The sequence below is a fragment of the Columba livia genome, chromosome 18 (genome assembly GCF_036013475.1).
Source record: "Columba livia isolate bColLiv1 breed racing homer chromosome 18, bColLiv1.pat.W.v2, whole genome shotgun sequence".
NCBI lineage: Eukaryota > Metazoa > Chordata > Aves > Columbiformes > Columbidae > Columba > Columba livia.
In genome coordinates this window covers 9,909,240-9,924,865 of record NC_088619.1, presented here as the reverse complement: position 1 = coordinate 9,924,865, position 15,626 = coordinate 9,909,240, and the positions used below count along the sequence as shown (strand labels likewise).

General features: G+C 45.4%; 2 protein-coding genes across 5 annotated transcripts; both read left to right on the top strand.

Moving 5' to 3' along the window:
- The first annotated feature begins 1 nt into the window (after position 1).
- On the top strand, positions 2 to 5,976 carry COIL (coilin). Of its 3 annotated transcripts, XM_065034919.1 has the most exons (7): positions 4 to 283; positions 646 to 1,825; positions 2,151 to 2,237; positions 2,960 to 3,007; positions 3,613 to 3,688; positions 4,221 to 4,309; positions 4,784 to 5,976. In XM_065034919.1, exons 1-7 carry the CDS (start codon positions 36 to 38, stop codon positions 4,871 to 4,873), a joined length of 1,818 nt encoding a protein of 605 aa, XP_064890991.1. In that variant the 5' UTR covers positions 4 to 35; the 3' UTR covers positions 4,874 to 5,976. The 3 variants fall into 3 exon arrangements, with proteins under 3 accessions (XP_064890992.1, XP_064890993.1, XP_064890991.1); XM_065034920.1 differs by lacking the exon at positions 3,613 to 3,688 and having other exon boundaries at positions 2 to 283; XM_065034921.1 differs by lacking the exons at positions 3,613 to 3,688; positions 4,221 to 4,309; positions 4,784 to 5,976 and having other exon boundaries at positions 2 to 283; positions 2,795 to 2,978.
- Positions 5,977 to 6,569: 593 nt separating this feature from the next.
- Positions 6,570 to 15,147, top strand: LOC102084896 (E3 ubiquitin/ISG15 ligase TRIM25). 2 transcript variants are annotated; one of them, XM_065034910.1, is made up of 9 exons: positions 6,570 to 7,256; positions 8,275 to 8,370; positions 8,622 to 8,855; positions 9,015 to 9,171; positions 9,785 to 9,868; positions 10,250 to 10,315; positions 10,426 to 10,452; positions 10,870 to 11,010; positions 11,699 to 15,147. In XM_065034910.1, the coding sequence occupies exons 1-9, from the start codon at positions 6,642 to 6,644 to the stop codon at positions 12,226 to 12,228; spliced, it is 1,950 nt and encodes a 649-aa protein (XP_064890982.1). In that variant the 5' UTR covers positions 6,570 to 6,641; the 3' UTR covers positions 12,229 to 15,147. The 2 variants fall into 2 exon arrangements, with proteins under 2 accessions (XP_064890982.1, XP_064890981.1); XM_065034909.1 differs by having other exon boundaries at positions 10,795 to 11,010.
- The last annotated feature ends 479 nt before the right edge of the window (positions 15,148 to 15,626 follow it).

The window sequence follows — 15,626 nt, the reverse complement described above, 5'->3', positions numbered from 1 at the left end:
CCGTCCCTCCCGCGCCCGCCTCCTCCTCCCCCAAGATGGCGGCGGCCGGCGGCCCCGTGCGGCTGCGGTTGCTGTTCGACCACCCGCCGCCGGGCAGCCCGGGCTGCGCGCTGTGCTGGCTGCTGCTGGAGCCCAGCCAGGTGCGCCTCATCACCGACCTCCTCAGCCTCATCCGCCACCGCTTCGGCTTCAGCCGGCGGACCCACCTCAGCCTCTTCCTCGACGGGGCGCTGCTGCCCCCCACCGAGAGCGCCCGCCTGGTGCGGGACAACGACTCGCTGCGGTACGGCGGGGATGCCCGGGGGGGGCGAGCGCTCAGGGCACCGTCCCCACTGCCTGAGGAACCCGGGGTGTCTGAAAAGGGCGGTAAATCCCCTCAGGGGCGGTAATTCCCCTCAGTGGGGAGAGCGCGGCCCCAGCATCTGCGCCCCCCAGCCGCCTTAAACCGGCCTCGCAGCCCCTGGGCCCTCCGGGGCGCTCGGGACTCACCCCGGGGTTGGGAAAGCGACCCCTGCTCTGGAAGGACCTCTGAACTGTCCCTTTGGGGCATCCCCCCTGCCACAAGACACGTCTACCCGAGCTGCTAACATGTAGCAAAAAGGTGTTAGTTATGTTGAATATTGCCCTTTTTGTTTTTCTTGACAGAGTAAAATTGGAAGAGGTAGTTGCAGATTATGAAGAAATAGATGATGGCTTCTCTTATGCACCAAAAGAAGACAAAAAAAGGCATAAACAAAAGCAGGAAGAGGAAGAATTCTCTAGAAATGAAGAAAGGCATAAAAGGGAAAAGAAAAAGAAAAAACATAATCCTGAGTGCTCCCCTAGCAGGGAAGAGACCGCTGTCGATATTCAGGACTCTGTAAAAAGGTACAAGAAAAGAAAAAGAAAGGAAGAAGTTAGTGCAAGAAGTAGACTCAGAGAAGGTAAGGAAGAGAGCTCTACTGACCACTCTAAAAAGCTTAAAAAAGCAGAGATGGAGAAACAGTTGGTGACAAAAAAGGATGAAAAGCAGACAAAGGCTGCTGCAGCAAAGGTGGCTTTAGAACGGGCGGATGGGAGCTCTTCTCTAAATTCTGGTAAAAATAACACCAAAAAAATCACAACACAGTCCAGAAGAAAGAGGCTGGGATCTTCGGATTCCTCCAGCACGTCATCTGACAGCGACAGCAACGAATTAAATGTAAAGCAAAATAAATCTCCCCATAAACAGGTAGTAGCAACACTTCCCAAAGACAAATCCCAAGCTGCTGCAAATTCTGATGTGAAAACTGTTGTTTGTAATAAAGTGACTGTCAAGTCTAATGCTGAAAAGTTTACTAAGACCGCAATTAGTAAAAGCTCTAAAAAATCCCAGTCCTCTAGTTCAGATTCTGATTCGAGTACAGAGGATGAGAAGGCGGCAACAGCACAAGCCAGTACTGTAAATGAAAAGTCGCTGCCCACCAAGGTGGCAGCTGTAAAAACCGGTACCACCAAGGCTCCCAAGGCAAAGACCTCCTCTTCAGAGTCCGATAGTTCAGATTCAGAAACACTTGTTATTAAAAAACCCACAGCAAATGCTGGCCTGAATAATTCCATGGTAAGAAACTGCACTAAACCGTTGCCGAGCGGCGTTCAAGGCCCGCTCGCCAGCTCAGGTCGTGGAAGGGGCCGTGGAACAGCACAAGATTCCTTCTGGGGGGGACCCAGGGGCCGTGGGTACCATGGGACGATGCGGGGCCAAGGCCGCGGGAGAGGAGCCAACTTCTTCTATAACTACAGCAGTGAAAGCCAGAAACAGAGGCACTTAAATGAAGCTGCGACAAACACTTCTGTTCTTGTCCAGGTGGGTCATGGGGCACCTTTGTATTGCAGCTTTAGCCACACAAAAAACGTACAGTCGTTTGTAAAAGCAGAAAAAGACTGACAGGGTAAAGGTTGATCTTAGTAAATCTGATATTTACTGTGTGTAAATCTGATATTTACTCTAGCAGCCTGAGGAAGTGTTTATGAAACAGTATGTAAGTGATTGTATTATATATATCACAACAAGCGCTCAGATATGTACCTTACTCTTCTCAGAACTTCTTACAACTGGTTCAGCATAAACAATGTCTTCTATTTTTATTAACACAGTAATTAATCCAATGGGTTTATTGCTTGTTTCACAGAATCCTGTGGATGTCCCCAAGAGAGACTATAGTGTGTTACCTCTTCTAGCTGCCCCACCACAAGTGGGAGAAAGAATTGCCTTTAAGGTAAAGAACTTGTGAAATACTGAATGTTAGTGGGCTACAATTGTTTCGTTTGGAGCACTCTAAGTCTTCTAGGACACGCTACAGACAGCATAGTCCTGACAACCAAAAGCTTACACTGAAGAACTTAATCTTATGTTGTGCTGGGACCATTATCCTACAGGTATAAGAGTTAGGAAGTAGTTGTCATCCTACTTAGTTGTTCTTTTTTAAAAAATTTGTTTTAAACTGGAGCACACAAGTCAGTTCACAAATAATAGAATTTTCCAGTTGCACCTTCACAAAGACTCTCTACCATGGGCATATTTTCAAGGTTTATGCCAGAAGGAGGCATGTTACCCCTCTCTTTTCAACATGCAAGGCAAGTCAGCATTAAAATTAATGCTATAAAAAGAAAAAAACACCTCTATGTTGTTATTCCTCTATCTAGTGTTTCTACGATATCTTTGCAAATCTCACCATGCATATAATTACTCTTCACTGCAAAATATAAAGTAAACGAAAATGAAATTGCTGCAGTCGAGGAGACTGGGATCCATCTCCCTGATCTCCTCTCACAGCCTGACCTGAACAGAAATCCTTTGAGGAGCAGCTGGGACTGAGATCGGCATCAGGAGCGGGATCCTCGATTCTCGCGCTTTCCTCTTGCTGAAGAAACCACGCTGGGGTTCAGGTGGCATCGTCCAGGATAAGCTGTAACTTGTTATCTGCATTTCTTTCAACAGCGCTTGGAACTAACTGAAAATTACAGTCCTGAAGTGTCAGACTATAAGGTACAGTTTTTCTTTCCTCCCTTCACATTCACTCATAAAACTATTTTAAGTGAAGAAGGGCTGAAATATTTTGAGGTTATGCAGTATTATTCTTCTCATCCAGTTGGCTCCTTCGGCTCTTCCTGGTGCAGCAGTAAAAACGAAAACTATAGAACTCAAAACTTAATTGAAAATTTGAAAGGTGTAGTATTTAAATAAAGAAAAAAAAAAGCATTGTTAATGATCATTAATATTTTAGAGCTGACAAAAAATTCACACCTTCAAGTAGAAAAATGTAGCTGTATTCAAGTCTGCTGCGGTTTGAAGTCAAGGCAAGTTCTTGAAACTGGTGCAAGCAAAATTTTGTAGCTACTTCAAATAACTTGGTTTCTGCATTAGTATTGATTTAAGTTACAAGAATGGTGACAATGAGTAACTTTGGTTTATTGATGCCAGTAACTGCAGATTGCTGAGCTTTAATGCTCTGCAGATTTTACGCATAGAGGTAGAAAAATCTGACAGACAGATGCAGTTCCTCTAACTGAGATCAAGTACCACAGTGGCTGTAAATATGGAATAGTTACCTAGTATATCTCATCTTATTCTTTTCTTGTTACTTTATGAAGGAGGGGAAAATAATCAGTTGGAATGCTGATAAAAAAGAGATCGAGCTTGAGATTCTTTCATCGTCAGCAGGACAGTGTACGTACCCTGGGGCACCAAATGCTTGTTGTCATGTGCATCGCCTGGAAAACAGTCCAAGGCACTTGTCACGTTTCAGGAGTATTTCCAATTTCCTTGGGTATCTTCTCAACTATATGGAATTACAGAGAGAATTTTAGATGATAATGCTGTTCTTTGTGGCATCAGTGAAGCCACTGTCTTTGGTGGACGTGGAACTGAGTCCCTGCGATGACAAAGTGCACTTCAGACACCAAAACTGTGTCTCTGAAAGCACATATGTAAGCCGTGGTTGCCATTTAAGCCAGCATTAATGAGTCATCATCGTATGAGCGTTTTTGCCAAATTTAGGCAGCATATTATTGATTCACTTTTTCATACGTATATTAGATAATTACCTTAATTCTGATGTGCAGAATCCAGTTCTTCCTCCGATTTTCTGTTACAATTATGATCCCGAGCACACCCTGGTTTTGACTTGCTGTCTAACTATGGTAAACAGTTAAACCTCTTTGCTCACAGTTAACGGGAGTTATTTTTGTTTGGTTTCAAGTTGCTAAAGAGCCAGGGAAGTTCGATCTGGTTTACCAGTCTGCAGATGGAGGAGAACTGATAGAGTATGCGGTTCCTCAGGACACAAAGGTACGTGTGTGACCTCTTTTGAAGCCCATTACAAGCTCTGCGCAGCTGATACGTGTCCTGCTTTATGACTGTTCATCCCTGTGAGATCCCTTTATCATAATGTGTCTGATTAAAATAAAAGCAAGCAAAAATACTTGTTTTCTAGCAAGAATACGCATGATTATTCGATTAACTAGATTCAAACCCAGTCATCAAACTGTGTAACCTTTTGTTTTGGCTAACAAAATAAACAATGTCATGTTTAGATAATTGGGTTTTAAAAGGTTATTAATTTCATGCACTGTTGTTCTTACCTGCATCGCTCCTTACCCAGGACGTCAGGCAGGTTGAGGTTCATTAAGATGGTGAATCACAGGAAGGATCCGTGATGTTTGTCCAGCAGTGCTGTTGTTCAAGTCTAGAAAAACAACGTAGGAGAAATTGCATCTGCCTGTATATCTGGGACACGCTAAGTATTATCTCTTTTGTTTTCAGATTACTGAAAGTTGGGATGCACTGATAGAGCCAAGACTGATTGTTGAGCCTCCAGTTAACGGATCCAGCGTTGAAAATGGAACAATCTAGGATGAATGTAAATAATTGTATGGACTTGTTTTGTGAAATGCTGCCTTCTAGTTCTGAGGGCAGCGGATGCACTGCTTGATATTTTTAATAAATGGTTTTAAAATTAAACTATGCCAAAAGAAATAAACGTTTTTTTGTCTTAGGCTATGTTTTTATGTAATACAGGAATACATCCTTTACTATAAAAAGTCTTTAATATAGATCTAGATTGTTTTTTTCTTAATAGAAGCTTCATGACAGTTTTTATATCCTACTGCTGCGACCTCCAGAACTGGAATGGTGTGAACAAAAAGATAAAATACAACCTTGTCCTGCCGGTAGCTCGGTTTATGTGTCTGGATTTGGCGAGGGGTGTGTAACTGCCATACAGAGGTAGCTTGCTGTAAGGATAATTAAAACAACATCTGAAAATCAAATATAAATATTGTTGATGTGCACGCCTCTTTCTCTACAGCTGCAGAGCACGATACAAGTGCCAGGACCTTGTGGTTATTTACAGGGTTCACCTGAACATGTCAAGAAAAGTTTGTGGATTTTAAGCTTCTGTAATTTTGAGAGGCAGATAAATTGTATTGGTGTAACTGTCAACTTTGCCTAGAAATAACAGGATATAAAACAAATCCCTGGCAAAATTGTGTCCCACTGTGTTAATCTGTGTAGGCTCTGAACACCTTTTTGTTTGTTTTAAAGCAAATCCTTTCAATGCTGAAGTTTCTGTGCTGCCTTTCTTTCCTTCATACCAGCAGAATGGGTCAGCAGGTGCTGGCCCTGCACTTCCCTGACAGCTCTGCTCATTATGTGCTAATTACCAGCACTGAGGTAGCACCTTGTACCCATGGAGTACTTGCATCTTGGCAAGTCTTACAATATAAGATAATCCCTGTCCTGGGTAGTTGACTCTTAGACAGAAGACATGGGGGGAAAACACCCCAACAAACTAGATACAAACACCTGAAAAGTTGTACATCACGGTTTTGCTAATATGTACTCTGGCTAGTGCATGATTACATTAAAATACTGCACACCTTTGCATTGTCCCTGTTAAACTGTCTTCTTTGTAAAGGAATAGTTTTTATATTAATAAACCCGACTGGTGTATTGTGGTTCTTTTTAGTTGTCATTGTGCCATTTATGTTAGAATTTGTGTTTTAGAGAAATGAACAGTTAGATTCATGCATGAATATTCTTGCAAACTGGACAAAAAGAGAACTCCAGGCACTCTGGCACAGTCATGCTGAAACATCTAGAATTAATTGCAGTATTTTTTCTGAAGGAAATCATTACTTTTGAATTCTTATGAAATTGCAAAAGCTAAATGCAAGTAAGTTATTTCACAGCATTTTAGAGCAGGATTCACCTCTTTTTCCATTGCCTACAGGGCATTTGGAGTGCAAATTAAATGGTTAGAGAGTCCCTGTGGCAAACAGATGTTGGTTGAAAACAAACACACCCCAGAGAGTGGATGTTTTGAAGATAAAGCCTTGAGTTTCGTTTATCCATTGTCATCACGTTGGGGTGAAACCACCGTTTCAATGCACAATTTAAGTCAAGTCGAGTACGATCTGCCTGCCGGGGCTGCCCGCCCTGTCCCAGCTGGGGAGCCGCGAAATGAGGGAGCCGTGCGGGTGGGCCGCGGAGCCGCTGATGCTCCGAACACACCCCCGGGCGGCCCCGCGGCTGCAGCCCCTCCCGGCGGGGCGGCACCGCCGCGCTGGTTCCCGGAAAGCCCGGCTCCCAGTTTCGATTCTGGGCACGGAGCAGCCGGGCCATGGCAGCGCTGACCCGGGAGCTGTCCGAGCCGGGGATGGCGGGGCTGGAGGAGGAACTGACCTGCTCCATCTGCCTCTGCCTGTTCAGCAGCCCCGTGACCATTCCCTGCGGGCACAACTTCTGCGCCTCCTGCCTGGAGCTCACCTGGGCCGGGCTGGCGGGGAACTTCAGCTGCCCGCAGTGCCGCGCCACCTTCGCGGGCCGCCCGCAGCTGCAGAAGAACACGGTGCTGTGCCGGGTGGTGGAGCAGCTCCAGGGCTGCGCCGGGGCCAAAGCTGAAGCCGAAGCCGAGGAGCAGGTGGTGAGATATGAGGAAGACACATCCCCCATCTTGTGCGACAGCTGCCAGCAGGCCCCGGCCGTGCAGACCTGCCTGACCTGCACCGCATCCTTCTGCCCCGAGCACCTGCGGCCCCACCGGGACAGCCCGGCCTTCCGCGACCACCAGCTCTGTCCGCCCCTGCGTGACCTGCAGCAGCGCAAGTGTCCGCAGCACAACAAGCTCTTCGAGTTCTTCTGCAGCCAGCATGGCAGCTGCATCTGCTCCCTCTGCCTGCTGGGGCACAAGCTGTGTCACACCAGCCCCCTGCAGATGGCCAAAGCCAACTTCGAGGTGAGTGGCCAATGCAGGCGGGGGTGGCCGGTCCTCTCTGGGGCTGGGGCGCCCTCCGAGGGGCACCTGGGAGCCTTCCTTGGCTCCCTTGGGCTTGGTGGGTCCCTGGGCGCTGGAGGCATGGGCTGTAAATCTCACACCTGGCCTTGGCAAACTGTTACCTGCTCTCCAAAACATGCTCCAGCATGTGTTCAGAGTCATTTCTTGGGTTTTCCTCCTTTCTCTAAGACGTTGCTGGGAAGGTGCTGTCATGGCGTTGATTGCTGGCTCCTGATTTGGGCTGGGCTGACCTGTGCGGTGTCACCCACAGCTCTGAGCTGCCTCTGCACTCACTGTAGTGCTGGCCGCACGGTAAACAACATCACTCTGCGTATGCTCTTAAGAAGCAAAGAGTTATAAAATAGCCAGGGGAGATTTCTAGCACATGAACAAAAACCAGTAGCAGGTTCTCCATGGAGTAGAAGGAAATCTGGCCTTTGTATCTTAACAGCGCAGCTGAAAATCAGAGGGTAGGCGAGTAAAGCACACTTGAAAAGTTCAGGAGGCCAAATTCCCATCTGTTGAGTGAGCATTTATACTGTTTACCCTCAGGATTCCTCCATGACTTAGTTTAGCAGCATCTTGAACAAAAGGAATAGGTAATTAACAAATAGCGAGGGGTGAACAGTAGCATTAACCTAGCGTCCAAAGTCCAGCCTGGGAGCAGCACTGGGAACTTTGGTGCTGATGAAAGCACTGAGTCCTTAATCGAAAGAGTGATTCAGCAATGTGTCCAGCTGTTGGAGAGGTGGAGCTGCTGGGAGGGCACTGGCTCCACCAGCCATGCATGTGCAGAACCAAACTTTTACATCCTGGAAGGTTTAAGGAGCAGTAGGTTTAAAATCCATAGTACTAAATGCTTACAGGAGTTATTTAAAGCTTTCTGAAAACAGGATTCTTCCTCCAGTGAGCATGGCCCGAATGAGAGCAGACACAGCAACTGCTTCCCTGAAATGCTTTCTGATCTTTTCTGCTGCAGTCGGTGCTGAAGAAGAGACTGGTGGAGCTGCACAATCAGAGTGAGAAGACTGCTCGAGCGATGAACCTTGTGAAAACGAGGCAAAACCAAGTTACTGTAAGTAGGTAACTGCTAAAAATGCTGTCAGGTTGCTTGGCATACGCCAACTGGCCTGATTTCTTGTGAGTAAATGAGTTTTCTTTCCAAATTACGTAAGAAATACAAAGCTTTTTTATTGCCTGTTTCAAGTAATTGAAGCCGATGCGTTCCGCAAAGGTTTGGGTTTCTCTTGGTGGTAGCAGTCGGCAGTACTTTGTCCACAAGCTGTTCTTTTGCAACCAGTGTCTGTCTGTCCTTGTCTGCTCCAGGAGGCGGCTTCCAGAAAGACTGATTTGATCAGAATTGAGTTTTCGGAAATTAAAGCTCTAATTGAAGAAAGAGAAAATCAGACCTTAAAAGTAATCGCAGATGAAGAAAAAAGAGTTAGCAACAAGTGTGATTACATTTATGGCATTCTGACAAGTAAGAAGAATGAAATTCAGTCTCTCAGAGATCAGATTGAGATGGCACTGACTGAAGGTGATGACATTCTGTTTTTGAAGGTAATATATGCTTTAGATGCTGCAATTTTGCCATGGGAGCCTTTGCTCCTTTCAATTTGAGATGAATGCACAAACCCCACCCCACTTAAAGAAACCTGGTTGTATTTTTTGCCTGCTACACAAGGCGGTCTGCATGAGACCTCCTATTCCTCATTTCAGAGAGCAGCATCACTGCAACGAACATCAACAAAAGATGCTTATGTTCCCGCAATTGATATGGACCAGAACTTGATACATTCCACTTACCAGTCTGCCATTAACCTTAAAGATGTGGTGAAGCTTTCAGTGACTCAATGCAGGGAGGCGAGAGCAGAAGGTACCGTACCACTGAGAGAACTGCCATTTTCTGCCTTGGCTTTGAGTTCAAATAAGGCATCTTCCCCTTCCAATCCAGATATGAGAAACAAAATAGTACAGCAAGCACAACTGGTTAATATAAACTGGCTTCTGACTTCTGTGGTCCTCCATTTCCAAACAAAAATGCTACAGTCTGGGCTAAACTAGGCTAAAAAGTGAGCCTGTGTCTCATTACTTTTATCTGTGCTGATGAGTATCGTGATACCACACCCTTCTCGCACAGCTTGGCCTTTGTTCCTCACAGTAATTAATGTTTTATTATGTAGGAGGGTTGGTTACAGTTAGGATGTGGATTTGAGGGGAGACATAAAACGCTTTTGAGTGACAGGACTGTAGTTACCCAACCATAAAGGTGCTGATTGTGTAAGTGTTGTAGAACAAAGCTCTGCTTACCGGGTTTAGTGAAGTATCTTTTGGACTAGGGCACGGGTATCTTCTGTGCAGTTTCCATCTCTGCTGTGTATCACTTAAATTCTATTCATATGACTGAAAAATAAGATTAAAAAATGTCCTTGCTCATGCATTACTCTTCCTGGCAACACAAACCATAACGTAAAATATCACCATTGCAGCAAAACTAACACCTGAGAAAACGAGGCCCCGTCCAGCGCCTTCTCCAAACAGAGCCGCTGTTCAGAAAAAGCCTCTGGCACCGCGTAAGTACCAAAGAACGCCATCCTCTTCTAACCACGGCTTTACCAATAAATAAGAATTCAAGCAGTCACTCAAGAAGCGCTTGTTCTAGCAGCGATTACCTGTAGCGAGCACTTTGGCATGGGAAAGGGGGGTTGCTTTGGGCTGTTTGGTGCTGGATGCCATAAGAGCTGTAAAGCTGCCCAGGCGCGGGGGCACTGGCCTCAGTGTGTGCCTGGAGCCGCCTCAGTGCAGGCGGTGGAGCAAAGCAGAGCCGCCTCACCCTTGCTCCTTGCTGGTTTTTTTCACTTGTATTAAACATCTGTTTGTTTGATGGGTTTTTATGTAGTGAATCCTGCTTACGAGCTGTTCATATTCTGTTTCTTCTCTCTCCGCCTCACAAGAGCATACCCGCAGAGAGAAACCCCTTCACCACACTCAAGCCACTTCACAGACAGAGGCAGATACCAGTAAGTGGTGATTAATTGTGACCTTAGTCAAACATTTTGCTGGCCAGGTCTTGCCCTCAGTCTAAGTCCAGTACAACTCACAGTTCACTTGATTTTTTTTTCTTTTCCAGACAAGAAAAAGAAAGCTGATAAAGTGGGTGAGTCCAAACTTTCAGCATACTCATTCTAATTCTCATTGACTGCTCTTAAAATGATAAGTAGATGGTCACTAGTGCTGGTGTAAAGCAGGAGTGCAACTCTTGCTCAGAGAAGGCTCTCACGAGTCACTGGAAGAGGTTGCCCAGCGACACCAGGGGATTTTCAAAACTTGATAAGACTGTGAGCAACCTGAACTAATATTGAAGTTAACCCTGCTTGAAGCAGGAGGCTAAAGCAGAGAACCCCAAGAGGTCCCCTTGCGCTCGAGGGTGACTGTGATGTGTTAAACGTGCTGAGTTTCTTCCCAACTGGCCAAACTCTCTTTTCTTCTGTCGACACAGCACCAGCCCCAGCAGCACCAGCCCCCGCAGCACCAGCCCCCGCAGCACCAGCCCCCGCAGCACCAGCCCCCGCAGCACCAGCCCCCGCAGCACCAGCCCCCGCAGCACCAGCCCCCGCAGCACCAGCCCCAGCAGCACCAGCTGCTGCAGCTGCCGTTGCAACTAAAGAGCTTCTTGACAGCTTTCTGAAGAAATCCAGAGAGGAGCTTCTGCAGTGTAAGACACCCAATGTTACTTAAAGATGAACTTCTGGCACTTGTTGCACTGGTGTTTTGTGCCCTCTGTAGTTAGCTGGCAAAACTGCTTTAGAGGGGGTTCAGTTAGCTTTAGTAGGTTGTCAACAAGTTGTTACAAATGAAGGAAATTTTTGGAGGAAAAGGGAGCAGGAGGTTTCCAAGTGGTTCTTTTGCCAGAAGAATCCGATTTATCTTTGGCATTCATGTGTCTTTATGAAGGTAAATGAAGTTTTCTCAGTAATGGCTTTGCTTTCCCCCAAAACAACTGCATTAGAGTAGCCTAGAAATATGTAACGTGCTGGATTTTTCTTTGAAATGAAATGCGGGCTTTTCAGTGAGCCCATGATGGCTTGCTTAAGATACCATACAACATGGTAGAGCTTTCGCTGCCAGGTCAGCACTCTCTTTCTTGTGCCAGCATCTCTTTGGGTGCCAAAAGAATCTGGTGGGGATGCAGAGGAAGGAAACTTGCCCACCTTTTGTCTGCTGTGTAACACAGAGCTGCAGTTGAACCCAGACGCCCTTACTGTGGCCCTAAGAGCTGCCTGTCCTGCGGAGGAGAGGCGAGCAGGGAGATCAACACAGATAGGAACCGAGTGACTGGGCAGAACGGTGTAAATAAAAATGCTTTGCTCCACAGTACCTTCAAACGATTAATGTCATTGCAGATGCTGCTAACATCACACTGGATTACAACACAGCTAATAACAAAGTGATGCTGTCTGAGAGATATACCAAGATGTCTGTCTCAGACACCCCCCTGAATTACAACCACCACCCTCAGCGCTTCACCGACTATTCCCAAGTGCTGGGGTTCCAGTGCTTCAGGAGAGGCATCCACTACTGGGAGGTGGAACTGCAAAAGAACAGCTTCTGCGGCATCGGCGTCTGCTACGGCAGCATGGACCGGCAGGGGCCCGAGAGCCGGCTGGGCAGGAACAGCCGTTCTTGGTGTATCGAGTGGCTTAACACCAAAATATCATCCTGGCACAATGATGTTGAGAAGTGCTTACCCAGTACAAAGGCTACTAAGATTGGTGTGCTGCTCCACTGTGAGGGAGGCCTTGTGATTTTCCTGGCTGTCGGGGAGAAGCATAACTTGATCTATAAATTCAAAACCCAGTTTACTGAAGCCTTGTACCCCGCCTTCTGGGTGTTTTCCAGTGGCGCTGTCCTCTCTCTGTGTGAAATGAAATAGTAAGGCCTCGTTTGCCTAGGTAATTACATGCAAATAATCAGTCCTGCAGCAAATCTTTGTATGTCTTAGTCTAAGAGGTCTATGAGACAAAAATCATTAGCTCTTTTAATTACTTTGCAATATGCACTCATTATTTGATCTGAATTGCTAAAGCCTTTAGATAGTGATTTAGTAAAATGTTGACAGTAGTAAAAACTATGATGAAAGGCTTTGCAAAGCTCTTGATGGTCATTCTAAAAGCAAAGTTATGATACAATCAATTGTTAAATGTCTTCAGTAGCTGCTGTGGCCTCTGTGGTCTGCTGTAAAGGATCCCCAGAATTAATTGTCAGGTCCAAATGTGTTTCACAGGTAGCGATGATCCCTTTGAGAAAGAAACAGGAAAGAATTCCTTGACAAGTTCGGGTTCCAGGCTTTGAGGTAGGGCTCAGTGTTGCTTTTTTCTCTGTACACAGACTGTTGTCTGTAGTCAGGAGTTGCAACACGGATGTTCTCAGTGTATGATTCCATGAGATGGTACAGAACGAACTATTAAAATCATGAGTTCAGGTCTTATGGCACTGAAGTTATAAAAGCCAATGTGGCCGATCTCATCTGAGTGGACATGCAGAAAGTGTTAGAGTTGATGGATAAGAAATGGTGTCTGAATCACCAGGAAATAAATGGCATTGACTTGGAGGTTGGGAATATGGCAGAGAATCTTCAGGAAGACATCCTGCAGAGCAGGACTGTGCACCCTGGAATAGTTTGTGGGATGAAGCATTGGCTCCTGTTCTGACCCAGAGTAGTTAATGCTTCACATCTTCACACTGAAGGCTCTTCAGTGTTGTTTTTGTGTGTGTGCTGCAGAGTTCAGGGAGTGCATTTCTGGTTTGTGTAGGGAGCATAAATGTGCTCTTCACTTAAAGCAGGGTCTCCTGTCACTAAGCTTTTCCTCTTCATGAGGCAGGATATTCTCTGCTGGTGTGTCTTCACTTGTTTGGGTGGTAGAAACTGGATTTCCTATGTGTTATTGGGACTCCAATTTGAGGAGACTCGATACATTGCACACAATACCTAGAAAATGCTGGCTCCTCTCTGCATGAAGCCTGTGGACAGACAGATGAGTCTCTTGAAACACGCAGGGAATTAGCACAAAGGAGAATATACATCCATTCCCTCTGGGATGGCTTTTAGTTCTCTTGGTGTTCTTTGCTGTGGTTTGTGGTATGTCTTCAGAAGTCCTTGCCATGTACAGGGGACTCTGTACTTGTGCATTTCTTACTTACAATTTTAAACCAAGCAGCAGGCAATCAAGGTGTTTGGATCTCCTACGCTTTGGGCCTGTATCTTGTTGATGCCTCTGGAGTCACCATGCCAACTCGTATTTCTTGTAGTAGCCCACAAAGAACAGAGAAGCTCACACCAGAGACTTCCTGGACTTTGATTTGTAGAACTCCCTGTTATGGGACTTTCTGAAATAAAACAAAAAGCTACTGCTGGCAGTTTGGATTGGAATTGTTAGAAGGCTCGAAAGAACCTCTCTGACTACATTTCATACTAGCCAAAGTGCTTTAAGAGGGAGACTTGCAGGAATTCAGGCTTGGTGTCTCTATTTTTACTTGGTTTGCAAACTCAGTACTTTGTCCAGGATAGCAGAAGTCTGATAAGTCGCTTCCATTTCTTTGGTCGGAAGAGGATATGGAATCGATGGTGGACCGTGGCTGTCTTTGGAGTGGTTGTACTGTCTCACAGTCTCAACACTGAAGCCACCAGACTAAGCAGAACACTTCAAAAGGTGCAGAAGGACCATGTGTCCTGCTCGGAGCCAACGAGTGCAAAACTTGTTTCCTGCATTTCGAGTTTTTCAGCAGTGAGGGACAAGAGCGGTTTCCTCTGAGAAATCCCATCCCTCGCTTGTCTGTGCCACCGGCCGCAGAGCGCTGGAGGAGCAGCGTCCCCTTGTTCTGGGGAAAAACCTGCTCTGGTGGGTTGTGCCGTGGAGAAAGTCCATGTTTCCATTGCTTGCTTCTTGACTTCAGAGGGGTTCATAGTAACCTCTGAGTCTATGGGCTCGTTTAGCCATAGTCTGGAACAATACTCAAGCAAAGTAAGGAAGAGCTTTTATTCCACTGCGTTGGACAAGGTTGGATTCTTTAAATGTGACACTGCAACAGCTGGATTACCACAGGCAGTGCAACGAGCCTGCCGCTGGGTTCCCGACTCTCCCGCTTGTTTCTGTTGTGCTCTGAATGACTAGAAATGACAGAATGAGTTTGTTAATTTGAAATGAAATGAGAAAAGCATAACTGAGTTGCCACATTTCTGAAGACTTATTTTGGTTAGCGTCGGATATCCTGGATAGATCAAAACGTTGGTGTGACATAACGTTAGAAACAAATAATAGTTAGAGCACTCCTACAACTGGAGTGTTTATACTCAGCCAGTAACTATCAAAGCTGTAACAGTTTTAAACAAAATGTAGGTACAAGCATATTTTTTAATTATATTTCTCTTTTTAGTACTATAAAGAACCCAGTTTATCCAGTCTAGAAAAAGAACTGATAAAGCCCTGAGCACGGCAAATGATTTGCATGTTAATGTACAAGTGAGAGTAAACAGAGAAACACCAAATAAACTAATCTGTTTAATCTTTTTTTCAATGAAACAATCAGTAAAAACACTTGTTAGAAAAATAAATGCTTATATAATCATAAACTTGTTGATTATACTGATATATCAGTACATATACTGTATGTTACCTTATATAGATGTGCCAGCCAGACATCCTTGTCAGAGCAATAGACATAGACGTTGCACCATCTGTTTTATGACTGTGCCTGCAACTGTTTTAGAAGTTGACTGATCTTGATCTTTTCAGCTGTAAAGTGAATGAATTGTGATATTTTGAACTCAATAAATATTAATGGTAAACCTTAACTCTAAATGCTCTGGTGTTTTTTGGGGTTTTTTCTGTGCTCAAAGTTGAAGCAGAAATGAAAGTGCTATAGTGCACAACTAACAGGTATTTTACTGCATAACTCTGAGTCCTATGAGAACTGGGGAGAGCCCCCTTCAGGCTCAGTGTTCCTTGGATACGTACGTGTGTGCGGGGGAAGTGTTATTAGGTGCAGGATTAAATTACTATAAGAAGAAAAGTAAATGAACTTTCAAGCCATTTAAATGGCTAATCCCATTGCCAAAAGATCATTCTGATTGCCAGGAACCATCTCGAGGTCTTGGGTTCCTGATGAATTTAAATCTCTTCTGAAGATGGGATGTCAAAAAACAGAAACAGAGTCTCAGTCCTGACTTGCACTTTTCTAAGATCCCGTGGTTCTTCCCCACACGTACCTGCAGCGACTTCTTACACAGCTTTAGGCCAAAGCCTGGCTTAATTTGGTGCTGCGCATGGTTCT